The 19,843-nt window shown below is 46.6% G+C and overlaps 1 protein-coding gene across 4 annotated transcripts in view; it reads left to right on the top strand.

The window, feature by feature from the left end:
* Positions 1 to 19,843, top strand: part of LOC137365575 (glutamine-rich protein 2-like) — a 236,765-nt gene that overhangs the window by 17,855 nt on the left and 199,067 nt on the right. For all 4 annotated transcript variants that reach the window (XM_068027956.1, XM_068027955.1, XM_068027954.1 and 1 more), the window contains exon 2: positions 2,433 to 2,537. In XM_068027956.1, coding sequence (XP_067884057.1) covers positions 2,433 to 2,537 — 105 coding nt within the window. The remainder of the gene's footprint in view (positions 1 to 2,432; positions 2,538 to 19,843) is intronic.

Raw genomic sequence — 19,843 nt, 5'->3', positions numbered from 1 at the left:
CGATCCCTGCGGCACACCACTGGTCACCGGCCTCCAATCTGAAAAACAACCCTCCACTACCACCCTCTGCTTCCTATCACCAAACCAATTTTGTATCCAATTTTCTAACTCATGCTGGATCCCATGTGTTTGAACCTTCTGGGCCAGCCTACCATGTGGGACCTTGTCAAAGACCTTGCTAAAGTCCATGTAGACAACGTCCATCGCCCTGCCCTCGTCAATCCTCTTGGTCACCTCCTCGAAAAACTCAATCAAACTCGTGAGACATGATTTCCCACGCACAAAGCCATGCTGACTATCCCTCATCGGACCATGCCTTTCCAGATGCATATAAATCCTGTGTCTCAGAATTCCTTCCAATATCTTTCCCACCACTGATGTAAGGCTCACCGGCCTGTAGTTCCCTGGCTTATCCCTGCTGCCCTTCTTAAATAAAGGCACAACATTAGCTATCCTCCAGTCTTCCGGTATCTCACCTGCGGCTAACGATGATACAAAAATCTCAAACTTATCCGTCTTCCTCACAGGAACATGCTGGTCCTGGATTCTAATCAACTGACGTTTGAAAGACTCCCACATGTCAGATGTTGATTTACCCTCAAACAGTCGCCCCCACTCCTCCCTGTACTGTCATGGACCGATAGATTGGTGAGGATGAGGTCAAGTAGTGTTTTCCCTTGTGTTCCTTCTCTCACCACCTGCTGCAGGCCCAGTCTGGCAGATATATCCTTCAGGGCTAAACCAGCTCAGTCAATAGTGATGCTACCAAGCCACTCTTGCTGATAGACATTGAAAAAGTCCCGCACTCAGAGTATATTCTGTGCCCTTGCTACCCTCTGCTTCAGTGGTTTTAAGGTATTATTCGGTTAATATGACTAGTCTGCAGGATAGCTCTCCCAACTTTGGCACAAGTCCCATTTGTTAATGAGGAGGACTTTGCAGGATGGGTTAGGGCAATACTCTAGGGTTTAGTGGCGTCCAGACCCTGAACGAATATTTTAGCCTTTAGGGGTTATGGTAGTAATTTCCCACCTGTGCTGTGGCTGTTGATTTGATCTGTATTATTGAGGTGAGGAGCCATAATGTTGATGCTCACTGCGGAGGCACTGAGGACTTTCGGGAAAAGGCTTCCCTTGCATTACATGTTTGTGCTTGTTGTCTCTCGTTCAGAAACACAACAATGGATATTGTCGGTTTATCACTGGTTCCGATGTGAACAAAATGTACTTTTTTAATTGTTTGTCAGTCGATCTGCCTCACTGATTGGCTTTCGCACAAAGCAGTTTGAGCTGTTGAGACTTGTTTCATTGTTCTGACTAACTGCAGCTTTGGGTCAATGGCTACTGAGCGTTTGATGTTTCATTTAGTGCCACAACACGGTCGATTGCATTTCCACATCTTCCACCCACGGAGTAGATATTAATCTTGTTCAGCAGGAGTCAGTGAAGCAAGTATTAGGACTGACAGTGTTCCTGCTTCAATTGACTGACATTAAAATTCCACAGATCATCATTATACTTTCAGCCCTAACATTGTTCCTGAGCAGTATTAAAGTGGCACGGACTCCTAATTCCTTTTTAATTGGTTAATGGGATGTGAGCCTCACTGGCTTGGTCACGCTAATATATTACCCCCAACCCCAGGAGCTGTTACCTTGAGAAACAGCCTTCTTTGTGGCACCTTATAAATGCTTTTTTAAAATCCAAATATACTACATCCACTGGCTCATCTTTATGTCAGTTCTGTATTTTTTCAATTCCCTTCTCCCTGTCTTTTCTTGAAGGCAGACTCTCACTGGCATGTGGGTTCCACAGACATTGACTCTGATTGGGATACAGTTCGACACACACTGACTCACGCTGGGGGACAGTTGCACACGCACTGACTCCCACTGGGGGACAGTTGCACACGCACTGACTCCCACTGGGGGACAGTTGCACACGCACTGACTCCCACTGGGGGACAGTTGCACACGCACTGACTCCCACTGGGGGACAGTTGCACACGCACTGACTCCCACTGGGGGACAGTTGCACACGCACTGACTCCCACTGGGGTACAGTTGCACACGCACTGACTCTCACTGGGGTACAGTTGCACACGCACTGACTCCCACTGGGGGACAGTTGCACACGCACTGACTCTCACCAGGTGAGTTTTGTCAGCAAGGTACTCACAGTGGAGGCAGGAGCACCGAGCCTGTCCTCACCTGATATACATGCAGCTTCCAGCAGAGCCAGTCGATAGTGATCCGGATTGATACCCTGGAACCGCACGACCAGATTTAGCAGCTGTAGGTGCCACCGTGCCTGAGATCTCTAATTAAGCCCGGGGTGGCCAGTGATCCTGGGATTCTGTGATGTGCACTTTGTCTTTGTCCTGCGATCTTGTTTCTGAAACAGATATTTCTAATAGTGTTGACTGTGTTTCAGGTTATGTCTTTGATGGAGGAGATGGTGCGGGAGGTGAATACTTTGAAGAAGTTCAAAAATACGGTTGAAAATCGCATGACTGACCTTGACAAAAATATAGCTACGGTAAGATGCAAGTGGGGGGGGGGAGAGGAAAGGGGTGGAGGGGGCAAGAAGGAAGGAGGAGAGAAGAAGGAGGGGGAAGGTGAGAAAGGGAAGGGGGAGTGAAGAAGTGGGGAGGATGGTGAAGGGGAAGGTGGGGAGGAAAGGGAGACTGCTGTCTACAGACCAATAAGATCATCATCCTGAAGGCGGCACACACCCCCTCCTCTCCTCCATCCCACCCCTTCCCCTGCCTCCTCCTTCCCTCCATCCCACCCTTCCCCCTATCACCAACCCCCTCCCCAAAGGCAATTGGGGAAATGTGTAAACTGCTGGGCACAGGCCATTAGGTCTCTTCCCCTCTGGGGAAGCAGCACCTTCTATACCAGGCAACTACCTTGGTTTGTTTGTGACTGGATTTTTCCAGGCAACAACAAGTAACCTTTGCCACATTTCCTAACTAATCATTACCCTGGAAGGTGATAGATGCTCTCTTTAAGAAGGCTGTGCAATTCGTATTCCTCCCAAGAGAACTAGGGAAACCGAGAGAGAGAGAGCATATATTCTCCAGCTGCAGAGTGCCAGACCTGCAAACCATTCTCAATAATGCAAATGAAAATCCCCTCAGTTTTATGAACAGGGGAAATGCTTTTATCTATGAAGATCCAGCTCATGTGCAGTGTAAATCCTGTAGTTACTCAGTGATCTGCCATTACATTTTTATCATGCAATAATCTACAATCAGAGCCCTTGTGTCTCACTGCTATGTACCTGGTTGGCTGGTTGGTGATCGTTTATATTTTTTTATTCGTTCATGGGATGTGGGCATCGCTGGCTAGGCCAGCATTTATTGCCCATCCCTAATTGCTCTCGAGCTGAGTGGTTTGCTCGGCCATTTCAGACAGCAGTTAAGAGACAACCAATTTGCTGTGGGTCTGGAGTCACTTGTAGGCCAGAACAGGTAAGGACGACAGATTTCCTTCCCTGAAGGACATTAGTGAACCAGATGGGTTTTTATAACAATCGACAATGGTTTCATGGTCACCTTTAGACCAACTTCTAATTCCAGATATTATTATGTAAATTCAAATGTCACCATCTGCTGTGGTGGGATTCGAACTCATGCCCCCAGAGCAATAGCCTGGGCCTCTGGATTACTACACCAGTGACAGTACCTGCAGAGATAGGGGACAACAGAATCCATGATGCCCAATGCCACATTAGAGAAGTGCCTTACAGCAAAGTATAGGCTTTCCCAAGTCTTCTTTCAGGTGGGAGGTACATTTGGAGGATGCCTGCAAAGCAACCCAGCCAGAACATTGCAGCAAGGGAAGATTTGCTTAGGATCATAGGAAATAGGAGCAGGAGTAGGCCATTGGGCCTGTCGAGCCTGCTCCGCCATTCAAACAGATCATGGCTGATCACCTACCTCTATGCCATTTTTCCCCACTATCCCCATATCGATTTCTGTCTGGAGCATGCTCAATGATTGAGCTTCCACAGCCCTCTGGGGTAGAGAATTCCACAGACTCACCACCCTCTGAGTGAAGAAATTCCTCCTCATCTCAGTTTTAAATGGCCTGCCCCTTATTCTGAGACTGTGTCCCCTGGTTCTAGACTCACCAGCCAGGGGAAACATCCTATCCACATCTACCCTGTCACACCCTGTAGGAATTTTGTAAGTTTCAATGAGATCACCTCCCATTGTTTGAAACTCTGGAGAATACAGGCCCAGTTTCCGCAATCTCTCCTCATAAGACAATCCTGCCATCCCAGGGATCAGTCTGGTGAATCTCTGTTGCACTCCCTCTATGGCAAGTATATCCTTCCTTAGATAATGAGACCAAAACTGTACACAATACTCCAGGTGCAGTCTCACCAAGGATCTATACAATTGCAGCAAGACATCTTTACTCCTGTATTCAAATCCCCTTGTAATGAATGCCAACATACCATTTGCCTTCCTAATTGTTTGCTGCACCTGCAGACTAGCTTTTAGTGACTCATGAACAAGGACACCCAGGTCCCTTTGGAAATCAACACTTCCCAACCTCTCTCCATTTAAGAAATACTCTGCCTTTCTGTTTTTTCTACCAAGGTGGATCACTTCACACTTATTCACATTATATTCCATATGCCATGTTCTTGCCCATTCAACTTAGCCTGTCCAAATCCCCTAGAAGCCTCCTTGTATCCTCCTCACAGCTTACATTCCCACCTAGTTTTGTGTCATCAGAAAATTTGGGAATGTTAGAACTGTTCTCCATATCCAAATCATTGATATAGCTTGTGAACAGCTGTGGCCCAAGCACTGATCCTTGCTGTACCCCACTAGTAACAGCCTACCATCCTGAGAATGACTCATCTATTCCCACTCTCTGCTTTCTGTCTGTTAACCAATTCTCAATCCATTGCAGTATATTACCCCCAATCCCATGTGCTCTAATTTTGTTTACTAACCTCCTCTGTGGGACCTTAACAAAAGCCTTCTGAAAATCCAAATACACCACACCCACTAGTTCTCTTTTATCTCTGCTACAAGTAACATCCTCAAAAAACGCCAACAGGTTTGTCAAACATTATTTCCCTTTCATAAATCCATGTTGACTCTGCTCAATCATTATATCATTATTTTATGTGTCCAATTATCTCATCCTTTATAATAGATTCTAAAATTTTCCCAACTACTGACGTCAAACTAACAGGTCTGTAGTTCTCCGTTTTCTCTCTCGCTCCCTTCTTAAATTGTGAGGTTACATTTGCTACTTTCCAGTCTGCAGGAACCCTTCCAGAATCTATAGAATTTTGAAAGATAACCACCGATGCATCCACTATCTCTATAGCCACCTCCTTCAATACTCTGGGATGTAGTTCATCTGGTCCAGGAGATCGATCAACTTTCAATCAAATTAATTTTTCAAGTACTACCGCTTTATTGATACTAATTTCTTACAGTTCCTCATTTTTATAAGTCCCTTGGTTCCCTAGTATTTCTGGGAGATTTTCTGTGTCTTCCTCCATGAAGGCAGACACAAAGTAATTGTTTAGTCTCTCCGCCATTTCTCATTCTCCACCACATATTCTCCTGTCTCTGTCTGTAATGGACCCACATTCGTTCTTGCTAATTGTTTCCTTTTCACATACCGAAAGAAGCTTTTACATTCCACCTTTATGTTTCGAGCTAGCTTGCATTCATATTCTCTCTTCCCTTTCTTTATCAGTTTCTTGGTCCTCCTTTGCTGGATTCTAAATTGCTCCCAATCCTCGGGCTTACCCCTTTTTCTGTCCACCTTACAAGCCACTTCCTTTAACCTAATGTAATCCTTAACTTCTTTTGTTAGCCACAGTTGATTCACCTTTCCTGGTGGGTTTTTGTCTCTTAAAGGACTGTGTATTTGTTGTAGACCATGTAATACTTCTTTAAATACTAGCCATTGCCTGTCTACTGTCAAATCTTTTCATGTATTTTCCCAATCTTCCATTGCCAACTTGCCCCTCATACCTTCATAGTTTCCTTTGTTCAGATTTGGGATCCAAGTTTCAGAATTAACTATATCACTTTCAAACTTAATGTAAAATTCTGTCATATTTTGGTCACTATTTCCTAATGGCTCCTTTACAGCAAGGTTATTAATTAGCCCTTTCTCATTGCATAATACTAAATCTAAAATAGCCCGATCCCTAGTTGGTTCTTCAACATACTGCGCTAGAAACCCATCTCATACACACTCCAGGAATTCATCCTCCAGAGCATTAGTGCTGATTATGTTTACCCAGTCTATAGGCAAATTGAACTCACCCACTATTACTGTATTGTCCATGATATATCCAGCTCTAATTTCCTGATTTATACTTTGCCCAACATTACCACTATAGTTACGTGGCCTATAAACAACTCCCACCAATGTTTGCTGCCCCTTGCTGTTTCTTAGCTCCACCCAAACTGATTCTACATCTTCCTCCTTCGATCTAAGATCCTCTCTCACTAATGTACTGATCCCGTCCCTTATTAACAGCACTACCTCACCTCCTTTTCCCCTCTGCCTATCCCTCCTAAATGACGGATATCCTTGAATATTCAGTTCCCAGTCCTGGTCACCCTGTAACCATGTCTCTGTAATGGCAATTAAATCAGACCCATTTCCCTCTATTTCTGCCTTCAAATCATCTACCTTGTTGCGAATGCTGCATGCATTCAAATAGACTGCCCTTAACTTTGTCTTAACGTTCTTCCTCATTCCGCACCTGTTTGATGTTTGCCTTCGTCTCGTCTGCCTTCTAATTTTGCTTACTACTTTTCTCCTTCCTGTTACCAGTTTTGCTTCCCTCCAATCTGAGCTCCCTCTCAGGTTCCCAACTCCCTGACTATTTAGTTTAAACATTCCCCAACAGCACTAGCAAATCTCCCAGCAAGGATATTAGTCCCGGTCCTGCTGATGTGCAACCCATTCATCTTGTACAGGTCTCACGTACTCCAGAACAGATCCCAATGCCTCAGAAACCTGATGCCCTCCCTCCTGCACCAATTTTACATCCACATGTTAAATCGCTTAATCCTCCTATTCCTATGCTCACTGGCACGTGGCACTGGAAGTAATCCTGAGATTACTTGTTTTGAGGTCTTGCTTTTTAATGACTTTCCTAACTCCATAAAATCTGCTTTCAGGATCTCATCCCTCTTCCTACCTATGTCATTGGTACCAAAGTGGACCACAACCTCTGGCTGTTCATCCTCTCCCAGAAGAATGTCCTGCAGCCGCTCTGTGACATCTTTGACCCTGGCACCAGGGAGGCAACATACCATCCTGGAGTCACGTCTGCGGCTGCAGAAACACCTGTCTATTCCTCTAATTAATGAATCCCCTATCACAATTGCCTTTCCCTCTTCTCCCTCCCCTCCTGTGCAGCTGAGCCACCTGTGGTGCCATGGACTTGGCTCTTGCTGCACACCCCTGAGGAACCATCACCCTCACCAGTATCCAAAATGGAAAATTGGTTAGCAAGAGAGATCGACTCCGGGGACTCCTGCACTACCTGCCTGGTTCTCTTAGACAGTCTGGCAGTCACCGATTCCCTCTCTGCCTGCATATTCTTAACCTGTGGTGTGACCACCTCCTTAACCATGCTATTCACGTAGTTCTCTGCCTCACGGATGCACCACAGTGACTCCAGCCACCACTCGAGTTCCGAAACCCGGAGCTCAAGCTTCTGCAGCCGGTGACACTTCCTGCAGATGTGTTTGTCAAGGACACATCGTGCGTCCATGACTTCCAACATACCTCAGGATGTACATTCCACTTGGCTGAGCTGTCCTGCCAACCTTTACAAACTAATTATTATTGTTGAAAACAGAGAAAATTTGTGCGTACTAGAAGCTGCATATATTTAGACACAGGGCCCTGTTCTTCACAGACAGAAAGAACATGTACACAAATTGCGCCTGTTTCAGGTAAACAAGATAAGTGACAGCCATTCACTGGTTCAAGCTGCCTGGTTTAAATTTCAAACAAAGCTTGGCAGTTAACTGTCAGTCGCCATAAACTGGTGCATTCTCCATGGCAACGCCTCTACCAATCAGCGTCCACTTGCCAACCAGTCAGCACTCTCTTATACAGTATAAATTTGTTGCTTCCCCTTACATTGGTATTCTTGTGAATTGACCAGATGAGTGCAAGACAAAAAGCTTTGACAAAATGTCTCTGTTTTCAGCAATGCTCAAGTTCTATACTCCCAAATGACTAAATAACTACCAAATGACTAAACTAATTATTGTTAGTGAAGTAAGTGTAATAAGTAGAATAACTTAACAGTTACTTGCCAATCATCTTCCTCTCTTGTACCGAAGTAAGATCCAAATAGTGGAGGCTGAAAAGGCAGGAAAGAAAAGAAAGAGACAAAGTAGCACCTCCTTCCCCTTGTCACTGAACTCCCTCACACACCAAACTCACAGCTTCACACTCTGTCCAAGCAGCACTTTCTAATTAATAATTACTAATAAATTACACCAACTAAAACCTTAGTAGTACTAACCTTACCACTTATAAGGCAGCTATTTCAGGGTTTAAAAAAAGAACTATTTATTTCTGATTTTACCACTATTTACAGGCACTCTAACAGCAGTTACTCACCAACCAATCAGCTTATGGTTTTCCCATGATGTCACTGTTAGGTTTTTTTTCACTCTTCAAGCCCAGTGCGCGTCGACTTACAGCCACAGACTGTCTCTCCGGTCCCCCATGTATGTGGGCCTCAAGCCACGGGCTGGATTTATACTCTCCCTCTCTAGTTCCGATTCCTCCCAGCTCCGCAGACTGCCTCTCCAGTCCCCCAGGTAAGCTTGCTACAGGAAGTTGAAGGCAATGAAGATGAACAGGTGATGGTTGAATGTCCACACAGCATGTGGAGAGTGTGCGGGAAGGAGAGGACAGCCAGCAACCCGAGAAAGAAGGGCATGGCTGATAGACCAGTACATTCAGTAAATATAAGTGGCCTCACCAAATGAAACCAAAATGCACCTGCCTGCTGCCTCCTCCCCCTCTCCATCTCCTCACAAAATCTCACACGAACAAAGTTTTCTGCTGTAATAAAAACAAGAAATGCTGGAAATACTCAGCAGGTCCGGCAGCATTTGTGGAGAGAGAAGCAGAGTTAATGTTTCAGGTCTGGGACCTTTCATCAGAAAGTTTTCTGCCACGTGCCTTTTTACCACTTACCATGTCATCATCCAACTCCCAGAACATGAAAACATAGAAAAAGAATGACAACCTTGCATTTCTATAGTGCCTTTCCTGAGCACAGGACATCCCAAAGTGCTTTACGGCCAATGCAGTGCAGTCACTGTTGTAATGTAGGAAATGAAGCAGCCAATTTGTGCACAGCAAGCTCCCACAAACAGCATTGTGATAATGACCAGATAATCTGCTTTTGTGATGTTGATTTAGGGGTAAATATTTGCCAGGATACTGGGGAGAACTCCCCTCCTCTTCTTCCAGTAGTGTCATGGAATCTTATAGTCCACCTGAGGGGGTAGACAGGGTCTCAGTTTAATGTCTCATCCAAAAGATGGGAGACAATAGGCAGAAATTAATTCACAGCTCTCTGTGTTCAAACTGTGAACATCATTCACCAAAAAGTGCCTAAAATTCCAATCACTTCCAACAATGACTTCTTAACACTTTGTCTCTGCTGCGATTAGCTAGCATATTCTGTTCCCACTATGTGAGTTTCGAGCTGAGTCTATTTGGAGAAATGTAGAAGAAGGTGACCTGGCCAGAAGCACTATGGAAGATTACCTGATCATTTATCACACTGTGGGCATTTGCTGCTGCATTTGCCCCTATTACAGTAGTGACTACTTCAGATATCCTGAGGACTTGAAAGACATGCAATAATTCAATCATTTCTCCCTCTCCTGTTCAGAGCAGCTGTAGCAGAACGTTTAGCTTTTTGCAGCCTCCAGGCCAGTGGGACACTAACTATAATGTGGTGCATTGTAGGTAATAGATTCCTTCCATTTGTCTGTCATTCATCCATTTGCATGAAAGCTATCTGATAGTGCCTGCTTTTGAGATCCATGCTCCATAGAAACATAGAAAATAGGAGCAGGAGTAGGCCATTCGGCCCTTCAAGCCTGCTCTGCCATTCATTATGATTGTGGCTAATCATCCAACTCAGTAACGGGTTCCCACTTTCCCCCCATATCCTTTGATCCTTTTACACCCAAGAGCTATATCTAACTCCTTCTTGAAAACATACAATGTTTTCGCCTCAACTGCTTTCTGTGGTAGTGAATTCCACAGGCTCACCACTCTCTGGGTGAAGAAATTTCTCCTCATCTCAGTCCTGAAAGGTTTATCCCGTATCCTTAGTCTACGACCCCTGGTTCTGGACTCCCCCACCATCGGGAACATCCTTCCTGCATCTACCCTGTCAAGTCCTGTTAGAATTTTATAGGTTTCTATGAGATCCCCCCTCACTCTTCTGAACTCCAGCGAATATAATCCTAACCGACTCGATCTCTCCTCATACGTCAGCCCCACCATCCCAGGAATCAGTCTGGTAAACCTTCGCTGCACTCCCTCTATAGCAAGAACATCCTTCCTCGGATAAGGAGACCAAAACTGCACACAATATTCAGGTGTGGCCTCACCAAGGCCCTGTATAATTGCAGCAAGGTATCCCTGCTCCTGTACTTGAATCCTCTCGCTATGAAGTCCAACATACCATTTGCCTTTTTTGCTGTCTGTTGCACCTGCATGCTTACCTTCAGCGACTGGTGTACGAGAACACCCAGGTCTCGCTGCAGATTTCCCTCTCTCAGTTTATAGCCGTTCAGATAATCTGCCTTCCTGTTTTTGCTACCAAATTGGATAACCTCACATTTATCCACATTATACTGCATCTGCCATGCATTAGCCCACTCACTCAACTTGTCCAAATCACCCTGACTCCTCTCTGCATCCTCCTCACAACTCACCCTCCCACCCAGTTTTGTGTCATCTGCAAATTTGGAGATATTACATTTAGTTCCCTCATCTAAATGAGGCACCGCAGCCTCACAGCTCCAGTGACTCGGGTTCAATTCTGGGTACTGCCTGTGCGGAGTTTGCAAGTTCTCCCTGTGACCGCGTGGGTTTCCTCTGGGTGCTCCGGTTTCCTCCCACAGCCGAAGACCTGCGGGTTGATAGGTAAATTGGCCATTGTAAATTGCCCCTAGTGTAGGTAGGCGGTAGGAGAATTGAGGGAAGGTGGGGTGTGTGAGGTAAAAAATGGGATGAATGTAGGATTAGTATAAATGGGTGGTTGATGGTGGGCATGGACTCGTTGGGCCGAAGGGCCTGTTTCGGTGCTGTATCTCTCTGTGACTCTATGACTAAATCATTAATATATATTGTGAATAGCTGGGGTCCGAGCACCGATCCCTGCGGTACCCCACTAGTCACTGCCTGCCATTCGGAAAAAGACCCGTTTATCCCCACTCTTTGTTTCCTTTCTGCCAACCAATTTTTTATCCATCGCAATACACTACCCCCAATCCCATGCGCTTTAATTTTACACGCTATTCTCTTATGTGGGACTTTGTCGAAAGCCTTCTGAAAGTCCAAATAAACCACATCCACTGGCTCCCCCTCGTCAACTCTACTAGTTACATCCTCGAAGAATTCTAGTAGATTTGTCAAGCATGATTTTCCTTTTGTAAATCCATGCTGACTCTGTCTGATTCTACCACTGTTCTCTAAGTGTTCTGCTATAAAATCTTTGATAATGGACTCTAGAATTTTCCTCACTACCGACGTCAGGCTGACTGGTCTATAATTCCCTGTTTTCTCTCTACCTCCCTTTTTAAATAGTGGGATTACATTAGCTACCCTCCAATCTGTAGGACCTGTTCCAGAGTCTATAGAATCTTGGAAGATGACCACCAATGCATCCACTATTTCTCGGGCCACTTCCTTAAGTACTCTGGGATGCAGACCATCAGGCCCTGGGGATTTATCGGCCTTCAATCCCACCAATTTCCCCAACACCATTTCTCTACTAATACTGATTTCCTTCAGTTCCTCCCTCTCACTAAACATTTCTGGTATGATATTTGTGTCCTCCTTTGTGAAGACAGAACCAAAGTATGCATTTAGTTGGTCAGCCATTTCTTTATTCCCCATAATAAATTCCCCTGTTTCTGACTGTAAGGGACCTATATTTGTCTTCACCAATCTTTTTCTCTTCACATAACTATAGAAACTTTTAGTCATCTCTCATACTCTATTTTCCCCTTCTTAATCAATCCCTTGGCCCTCCTTTGCTGAATTCTAAACTGCTCCCAATCCTCAGGTCTGTTGTTTTTCCTGGCAAATTTATATGCCTCTTCCTTGGATCTAATGCCATCTTTAATTTCCCTTGTTAGCCATGGTTTGACTACCTTTCCCGTTTTACTTTTGCGCCAGACAGGGATAAACAATTGTTGCAGTTCATCCATGTGCTCTTTAAATGTTTGCCATTGCCTATCTACCGTCATCCCTTTAAGTAACGTTTCTTAATCCGTCATAGCCAACTCGCACCTCATACCTTCGTAGTTTCCATAACCTGGGCCTGTGATCTGGGTTCCAGGGTCCACAGATTCTGATTCACTAGATTTGTGGATCAATGACTCTGTTCCACTTACAGCTCCTTATTTTCACTAGTGCTCAGTGTATCACCCTGCGGAAACCCTCCTGACTTACTACTCCCTCCTGAATAGGTGTCTGTGGGCAGGTGAGATTGTGTGAAGTGGCAGGAATGTGTCTGGATGTGCTCTCGTAATGATCAGGGTGGCAGGAATGTTAAACAGAAAAGAACTTGTGTCAAAGTGCACACTGATTTCCAATTCCATCTCTCTCTCTGGAAACTGTTTGAGGCTAAACCAGTCTGTTCACAAACTTGGTGTCATATTTGACCTCAAGATGAGCTTTCAACCACATAGCTGTCCCATCACTAAGACTGCCTATTTCCAACTCTGTAGCATCACCTGACTTCGCCCCTGCCTCAGCTCATCTGTTGCTGAAACCCTCATTCATGCCTTTGTTACCTCTAGACTTGATTATTCCAAAACACTCCTGGTTGGTCTCCCACATTCGACTGTCTGAAATCTTGAGTTCATTCAAAGTTCCACTGCCCTGTATTTTAACTGGCAGCAAGTCCCATTGCCCTGTCACCCCTGTGCTCACTGACATACAGTGGCTCCCGGTCAAGCAATACCTTGATTTTAAAATTCTCATCCCTGTTTTCAAATCCCTCCATGGCCTCGCCCCTCCCTATCTCTGTAATCTCCTCCAGGCATTCAGCCCTCCGAGCTGAGATGTCCGATGATGAGTACTTCTCAGCATTTACCATCTTTCTGTGCTATCTCACCTCCAAATGCTCGTTGTCCCCATCCTCTCCTGTCTGTCTCACTGTCTCCCACGCCCACTCCTGTCTGTCTCACTGTCTGCCACGCCCACTCCTGTCTGTCTCACTGTCTCCCACACCCACTCCTGTCTGTCTCACTGTCTGCCACGCCCACTCCTGTCTGTCTCACTGTCTCCCACACCCTCTCCTGTCTGTCTCACTGTCTGCCACGCCCACTCCTGTCTGTCTCACTGTCTCCCACACCCACTCCTGTCTGTCTCACTGTCTCCCACACCCACTCCTGTCTGTCTCACTGTCTCCCACACCCACTCCTGTCTGTCTCACTGTCTCCCACACCCACTCCTGTCTGTCTCACTGTCTCCCACACCCACTCCTGTCTGTCTCACTGTCTGCCACGCCCACTCCTGTCTGTCTCACTGTCTCCCACACCCACTCCTGTCTGTCTCACTGTCTCCCACACCCACTCCTGTCTGTCTCACTGTCTGCCACGCCCACTCCTGTCTGTCCCACTGTCTGCCACGCCCACTCCTGTCTGTCTCACTGTCTCCCACACCCACTCCTGTCTGTCTCACTGTCTCCCACACCCACTCCTGTCTGTCTCACTGTCTCCCACACCCACTCCTGTCTGTCTCACTGTCTGCCACGCCCACTCCTGTCTGTCTCACTGTCTCCCACACCCACTCCTGTCTGTCTCACTGTCTGCCACGCCCACTCCTGTCTGTCCCACTGTCTGCCACGCCCACTCCTGTCTGTCTCACTGTCTCCCACACCCACTCCTGTCTGTCTCACTGTCTCCCACACCCACTCCTGTCTGTCTCACTGTCTCCCACACCCACTCCTGTCTGTCTCACTGTCTGCCACGCCCACTCCTGTCTGTCTCACTGTCTCCCACACCCACTCCTGTCTGTCTCACTGTCTGCCACGCCCACTCCTGTCTGTCTCACTGTCTGCCACGCCCACTCCTGTCTGTCTCACTGTCTCCCACACCCACTCCTGTCTGTCTCACTGTCTCCCACACCCACTCCTGTCTGTCTCACTGTCTCCCACACCCACTCCTGTCTGTCTCACTGTCTCCCACACCCACTCCTGTCTGTCTCACTGTCTGCCACGCCCACTCCTGTCTGTCTCACTGTCTGCCACGCCCACTCCTGTCTGTCTCACTGTCTGCCACGCCCACTCCTGTCTGTCTCACTGTCTGCCACGCCCACTCCTGTCTGTCTCACTGTCTCCCACGCCCACTCCTGTCTGTCTCACTGTCTCCCACAGCCTCTCCTGTCTGTCTCACTGTCTCCCACAGCCTCTCCTGTCTGTCTCACTGTCTCCCACAGCCTCTCCTGTCTGTCTCACTGTCTCGCACAGCCTCTCATGTCTGTCCCACTGTCTCCCACGCCCTCTCCTGTCTGTCTCACTGTTACACAGGTGTTCCTGTCTGCCTACAACATCTAAAGCTTTGTCTTCTAGTGGGCTCTGAGTTTTGAGTGATGTATTATTCCTCCCTGATTCCACATCCTGAATGATAGGTATGGATGAGGTTTCTTTTGTTGCAGGGAGTGACGAAAATATTGAAGGCCCTTGTCTGGAATGTGCTCTTGTCCTATTTAACTTTCTACCACGTTGAGGGAAGCCACTGCATTTTTCCTTTATTTGGAGTTCCTTGAAAATAAGCAGATGCCCTGTGGTTCGGCAGTGATTGTAAGTTAAGGTGGTGCTTGAGTATTTGCAGAAGGTTCCCTTTGCATCAGTGAATTTTGCTGACCCGCAGGTGTTGAGAGAGGAGGAGTATATGAGGAGTAAGAAGGTGAGTGACGGCTGTGTTTGGTGGCAGAAAACATGGATTAGTATCTGAGCTGTAAACAATATGGGCAGTTTAGTGAGATCATTGAAGCTCCTCCTTCATTGACAGTGTTTAGTGGTTTTGGCTAGACTGCCTGATACACCGTGTGTGAAGCTTGCTGTCCACAGAGCACGAAAATATAACCTTCTAAACATCATCTGTCAACAGGATCTCCACTGACGTATCCAATAATTGGGGAGCCTTGCAGCTGCTGATGCTTTCGAGGCTGTTGCTCTGTCAGACGCTTTGGCCACTGCTGTCTGTCATAGAGTTATACAGCACAGAAACAGGCCCTTCGGCCCAACGTATCTGTACCGGCCATCAAGCATCTAACTATTCCAATCCCATTTTCCAGCACTTGGCCCGTAGCCTTGTATGCTATGGCGTTTCAAGTGCTCATCTAAATACTTCTTAAATGTTGTGAGGGTTCCTGCCTCCACCACCTCTTCAGGAGTGCGTTCCAGATTCCAACCACCCTGTGGGTGAAAATTTTTTTCCTCAATTCCCCTCTAAACCTCCTGCCCCTTACCTTGCATCTATGCCCCCGAATTATTGACCTGTCCGCTAAAGGAAAAAGTTTCTTCCTATCTGTCCTATCAATGCCCCTCATAATTTTGTACACCTCAATCAGGTCCCCCTCGGCCTTCTCTGCTCTAAGGAAAACAACCCTAGCCTATCCAGTCTCTGCAGCAGCTTTTTCGGGAGCAGCTTGTGAGCGAGTGAGCAGCTGGGAAAGTCCGTTTGAAAGTAAATTTAATTTCCTTTTGTTTTTCGGCGGAGGCCAGGGGGCTGCTGGGTAAGTAAAACACTATATATTTGGGCGGTTTCTGAACCCGAGACACCACACTTGTAGTGTCTCCCACCCGCCCTCCTCCTCTAACCAAAAAAAAAGGACTCGGTGGGGTGTTTATAAGGTAAGGCTTTTTCGATTTCTCTGGTTTTATTGTGATTGGTAGAAACTTTTCGTTCCTTTTTCATTTAACTAAGTTTAAACTTAAGATTAAAAATGGCAGGAGATCTCAGACCCGTATCATGCTCCTCTTGCTCAATGTGGGAGCTCAGGGACATGGCTGATGACCCTGACTCCTTCACGTGCAGGAAGTGTGTCCAGCTGCAGCTCTTGTTAGACCGCATGACGGCTCTCGAGCTGCGGATGGACTCACTTTGGAGCATGCGCGATGCTGAGGAGGTCGTGGATAGCACGTTTAGTGAATTGGTCACACCGCAGATTAGGATTGCTGAGGGAGAAAGGGAATGGGTGACCAAAAGGCAGAGAAAGAGCAGGAAGGCAGCGCAGGAGTCCCCTGCGGTCATCTCCCTCCAAAACAAGTATACCGTTTTGGATACTGTTGAGGGAGATGGCTCACCAGGGGAAGGCAGCAGTAGCCAGGTCCATGGCACCGTGGCTGGCTCTGCTGTTCCGAAGGGCGGGAAAAAGAGTGGAAGGGCTATAGTCGTAGGGGATTCGATTGTAAGGGGAGTAGATAGGCGGTTCTGTGGTCGAAAACGAGGCTCCCCAATGGTATGTTGCCTCCCAGGTGCACGGGTCAGGGATGTCTCAGATCGGCTGCAGAACATTCTAAAGGGGGAGGGTGAACAGCCAGTTGTCATTGTGCACATAGGCACTAATGATATAGGTAAAAAACGGGATGAGGTCCTACATGCAGAGTTTAGGGAGTTAGGAGCCAAGTTAAAAAGTAGGACCTCAAAGGTAGTAATCTCAGGATTACTACCAGTGCCACGTGATAGTCAGAGTAAAAATGAAAGAATAGTCAGGATGAATGCGTGGCTTGAGAGATGGTGCAGGAAGGAGGGGTTCAGATTTTTGGGACATTGGGACCGGTTCTGGGGGAGGTGGGACTATTACAAATTGGACGGTCTACACCTGGGCCGGACTGGAACCAATGTCCTTGGAGGTGCTTTTGCTAACGCTGTTGGGGAGGGTTTAAACTAATGTGGCAGGGGGATGGGAACCAAATGAGGTCAGTGGACAGTAAGGAGGTAGTAACTAAAGCCTGTAAGGAACTAGATAATGAAGTCAGCGTGACTAAGGGAAAGAGTAGGCAGGGAGCAGATGTACGCAAAGGGACTGGTGGTCTGAGGTGCATTTGTTTTATTGCAAGAAGTGCAGTAGGTAAGGCAGATGAACTTAGGACTTCACCTTTTGTATCAGTCTGCCATGAGGAACCTTGTGAAAGGCTTTACTGAAGTCCATATAGACCTAACAGCCTGGGATACAATCATCTGGGCCTGGGGATTTATCCACTTTTAAGCCCGCTAAAACAGCTAATACTTCCTCCCTTTCAATGTTAATATGTTCAAGTATATCACAATCCCCCTCTCTGATCTCTACACCTACATCGTCCTTCTCCATAGTGGACACAGATGAAAAGTAATCATTTAAAACCTCACCTATGTCCTCCGGCTCCACACACAAATTGCCACATTGGTCTCTAATGGGCCCTACTCTTTCCCTGGTTATCCTCTTACCCTTAATATACATATAAAATGCCTTAGGATTTTCCTTTATCTTGCCCACCAGTGTTTTTTCATGTCCCCTCTTCGCTCTCCTAATTACTTTAAATACCTCCCTGCACTTTCTATATTCCTCTACTGCCTCTGCTGTTTTCAGCGCTCGGGATCTGCCACAAGCCTCCTGTTTTTTCCTGATCCAATCCTCTATATCCCTCGACATCCAGGGTTCCCTGGACTTGTTGGTCCTACCCTTCACCTTAACGGGTACATGTTGACTCTGAACTGTCACTATTTCCTCTTTGACTCTCACTGGTCTGATGTAGACTTTCCTACAAGTAGCTGCTGCCAGTCCACTTTGGCCAGATCCTGTTTTATCATACTGAAATCGGCCTTCCCCCAATTCAGTACCTTTATTTTTGGTCCATCTTTGTCCTTTTCCATAAACTACTTTAAATCTGAGAGTTATGGTCACTATCCCCAAAATGCTGCCCCACTGACACTTCTACCACTTGTCCGGCTTCATTCCCTAGGATTAGGTCCAGTACTGCCCCTTCTCTTGTAAGACTTTCTACATACTGGCTCAAAAAGCTCTCCTGTATGTATTTTAAGAATTCCACCCCCTTTAAGCCTTTTGCACTAAGACTATCCCAGTTGATATTGGGGAAGTTGAGATCCCCGACTATTATTCTTTGGCCTCCTTGTCTCGAGAGCACCTAGAGGTGGTCAGTGGTTTGTGGAGCAGCGCCTGGAGTGGCTATAAAGGCCAATACTAGAGTGGCAGACTCTTCCACAGGTGCTGCAGATAAAATTGTTTGTCGGGGCTGTTACACAGTTGGCTCTCCCCTTGCGCCTCTGTCTTTTTTCCTGACTACTGCTAAGTCTCTTCGACTCACCACACTTTAGCCCCGCCTTTATGGCTGCCCGCCAGCTCTGGCGAACGCTGGCAACTGACTCCCACGACTTGTGATCAATGTCACAGGACTTCATGTCGCGTTTGCAGACGCCTTTATTACTATTATTACCCTATTATTTTTACATCTGTCTGTGATTTGCCTACATATCTGCTCCTCTATCTCTCCCTGACTGTTTTGAGGTCTGTAGTACACACCCAGCCAAGTGATTGCCCCCTTTTGGTTTTAAGTTCTACCCAAATGGTCTCATTTGAGGAACCTTCTAAGATATCATCCCTCCTGACTGCAGTAATTGACTCCTTGATCAACAGTGCAATGTCACCTCCTCTTTTACACCCTCCCCTGTCACCCTGAAGATTCTATCCCCTGGAATATTGAGCTGCCAGTCCTGCCCCTCCCTCAACCATGTCTCAGTGATAGCAATAATATCATTTTCCCATGTGCTAATCAATGCCCTCAATTCATCTGCCTTACTAGTAAGACTCCTTGCATTAAAATAGATACAATCCAGCCTTGCATTTTTCACTTGTGCCTTAACAGGTCTATATTTGCTCTGCCTTCCAGACTGACTCAGTTTCTCTTTTATATTTGACTGTGCATCACCCCCTACTGTACCTCCACTCTGTATCCCATCCCCCTGCCAAATTAGTTTAAACCCTCCCCCACAACAGCACTAGCAAACCTCCCAGCAAGGATGTTGGTCCAGTTCAGGTGCAACCCGTCCAACTTGTACAGGTCCCACCTTTGCCAGAAACAGACCCAGTGATCCAGGAAACTAAAGCCCTCCCTCCTGCACCATCTCCTCAGCCACGCATTCATCTGCTCTATCCTGCTATTCCTACACTCGCTAGCAAGTGGCACCGGGAGTAATGCAAAGATTACAACCTTTGAGGTCCTTTTTAATCTGTTACCTAGCCCCCTGAATTCTTGTTGCAGGACCTCATCCCTCTTTCTACCTATGTTGTTGGTACCAATGTGAACCACGACCTCTGACTGTTCACCCTCCCCCTTCAGAATGTTCAGCAGCAACACCTGCACCCCTTGAAATTGCTGCAGAGTTTGAACACTGCAGCTCTGAATTTCCCTCCTTCCCAGCTGCAATAAACTTATCAGGAATGATGATATTGCTCCAAAGCTGCCCTGCATATATATTGACAACAGCAAGTCTCTGTGGGTTGGTGGCAGCAGCATGGTTCTATTACCAACCTACCAACACCAGGAGAATC

This window comes from Heterodontus francisci, unplaced genomic scaffold (genome assembly GCF_036365525.1).
Source record: "Heterodontus francisci isolate sHetFra1 unplaced genomic scaffold, sHetFra1.hap1 HAP1_SCAFFOLD_405, whole genome shotgun sequence".
Lineage (NCBI taxonomy): Eukaryota > Metazoa > Chordata > Chondrichthyes > Heterodontiformes > Heterodontidae > Heterodontus > Heterodontus francisci.
Note: the sequence above shows the minus strand (reverse complement) of the source record. Positions and strands in the feature narration are given on the sequence as shown.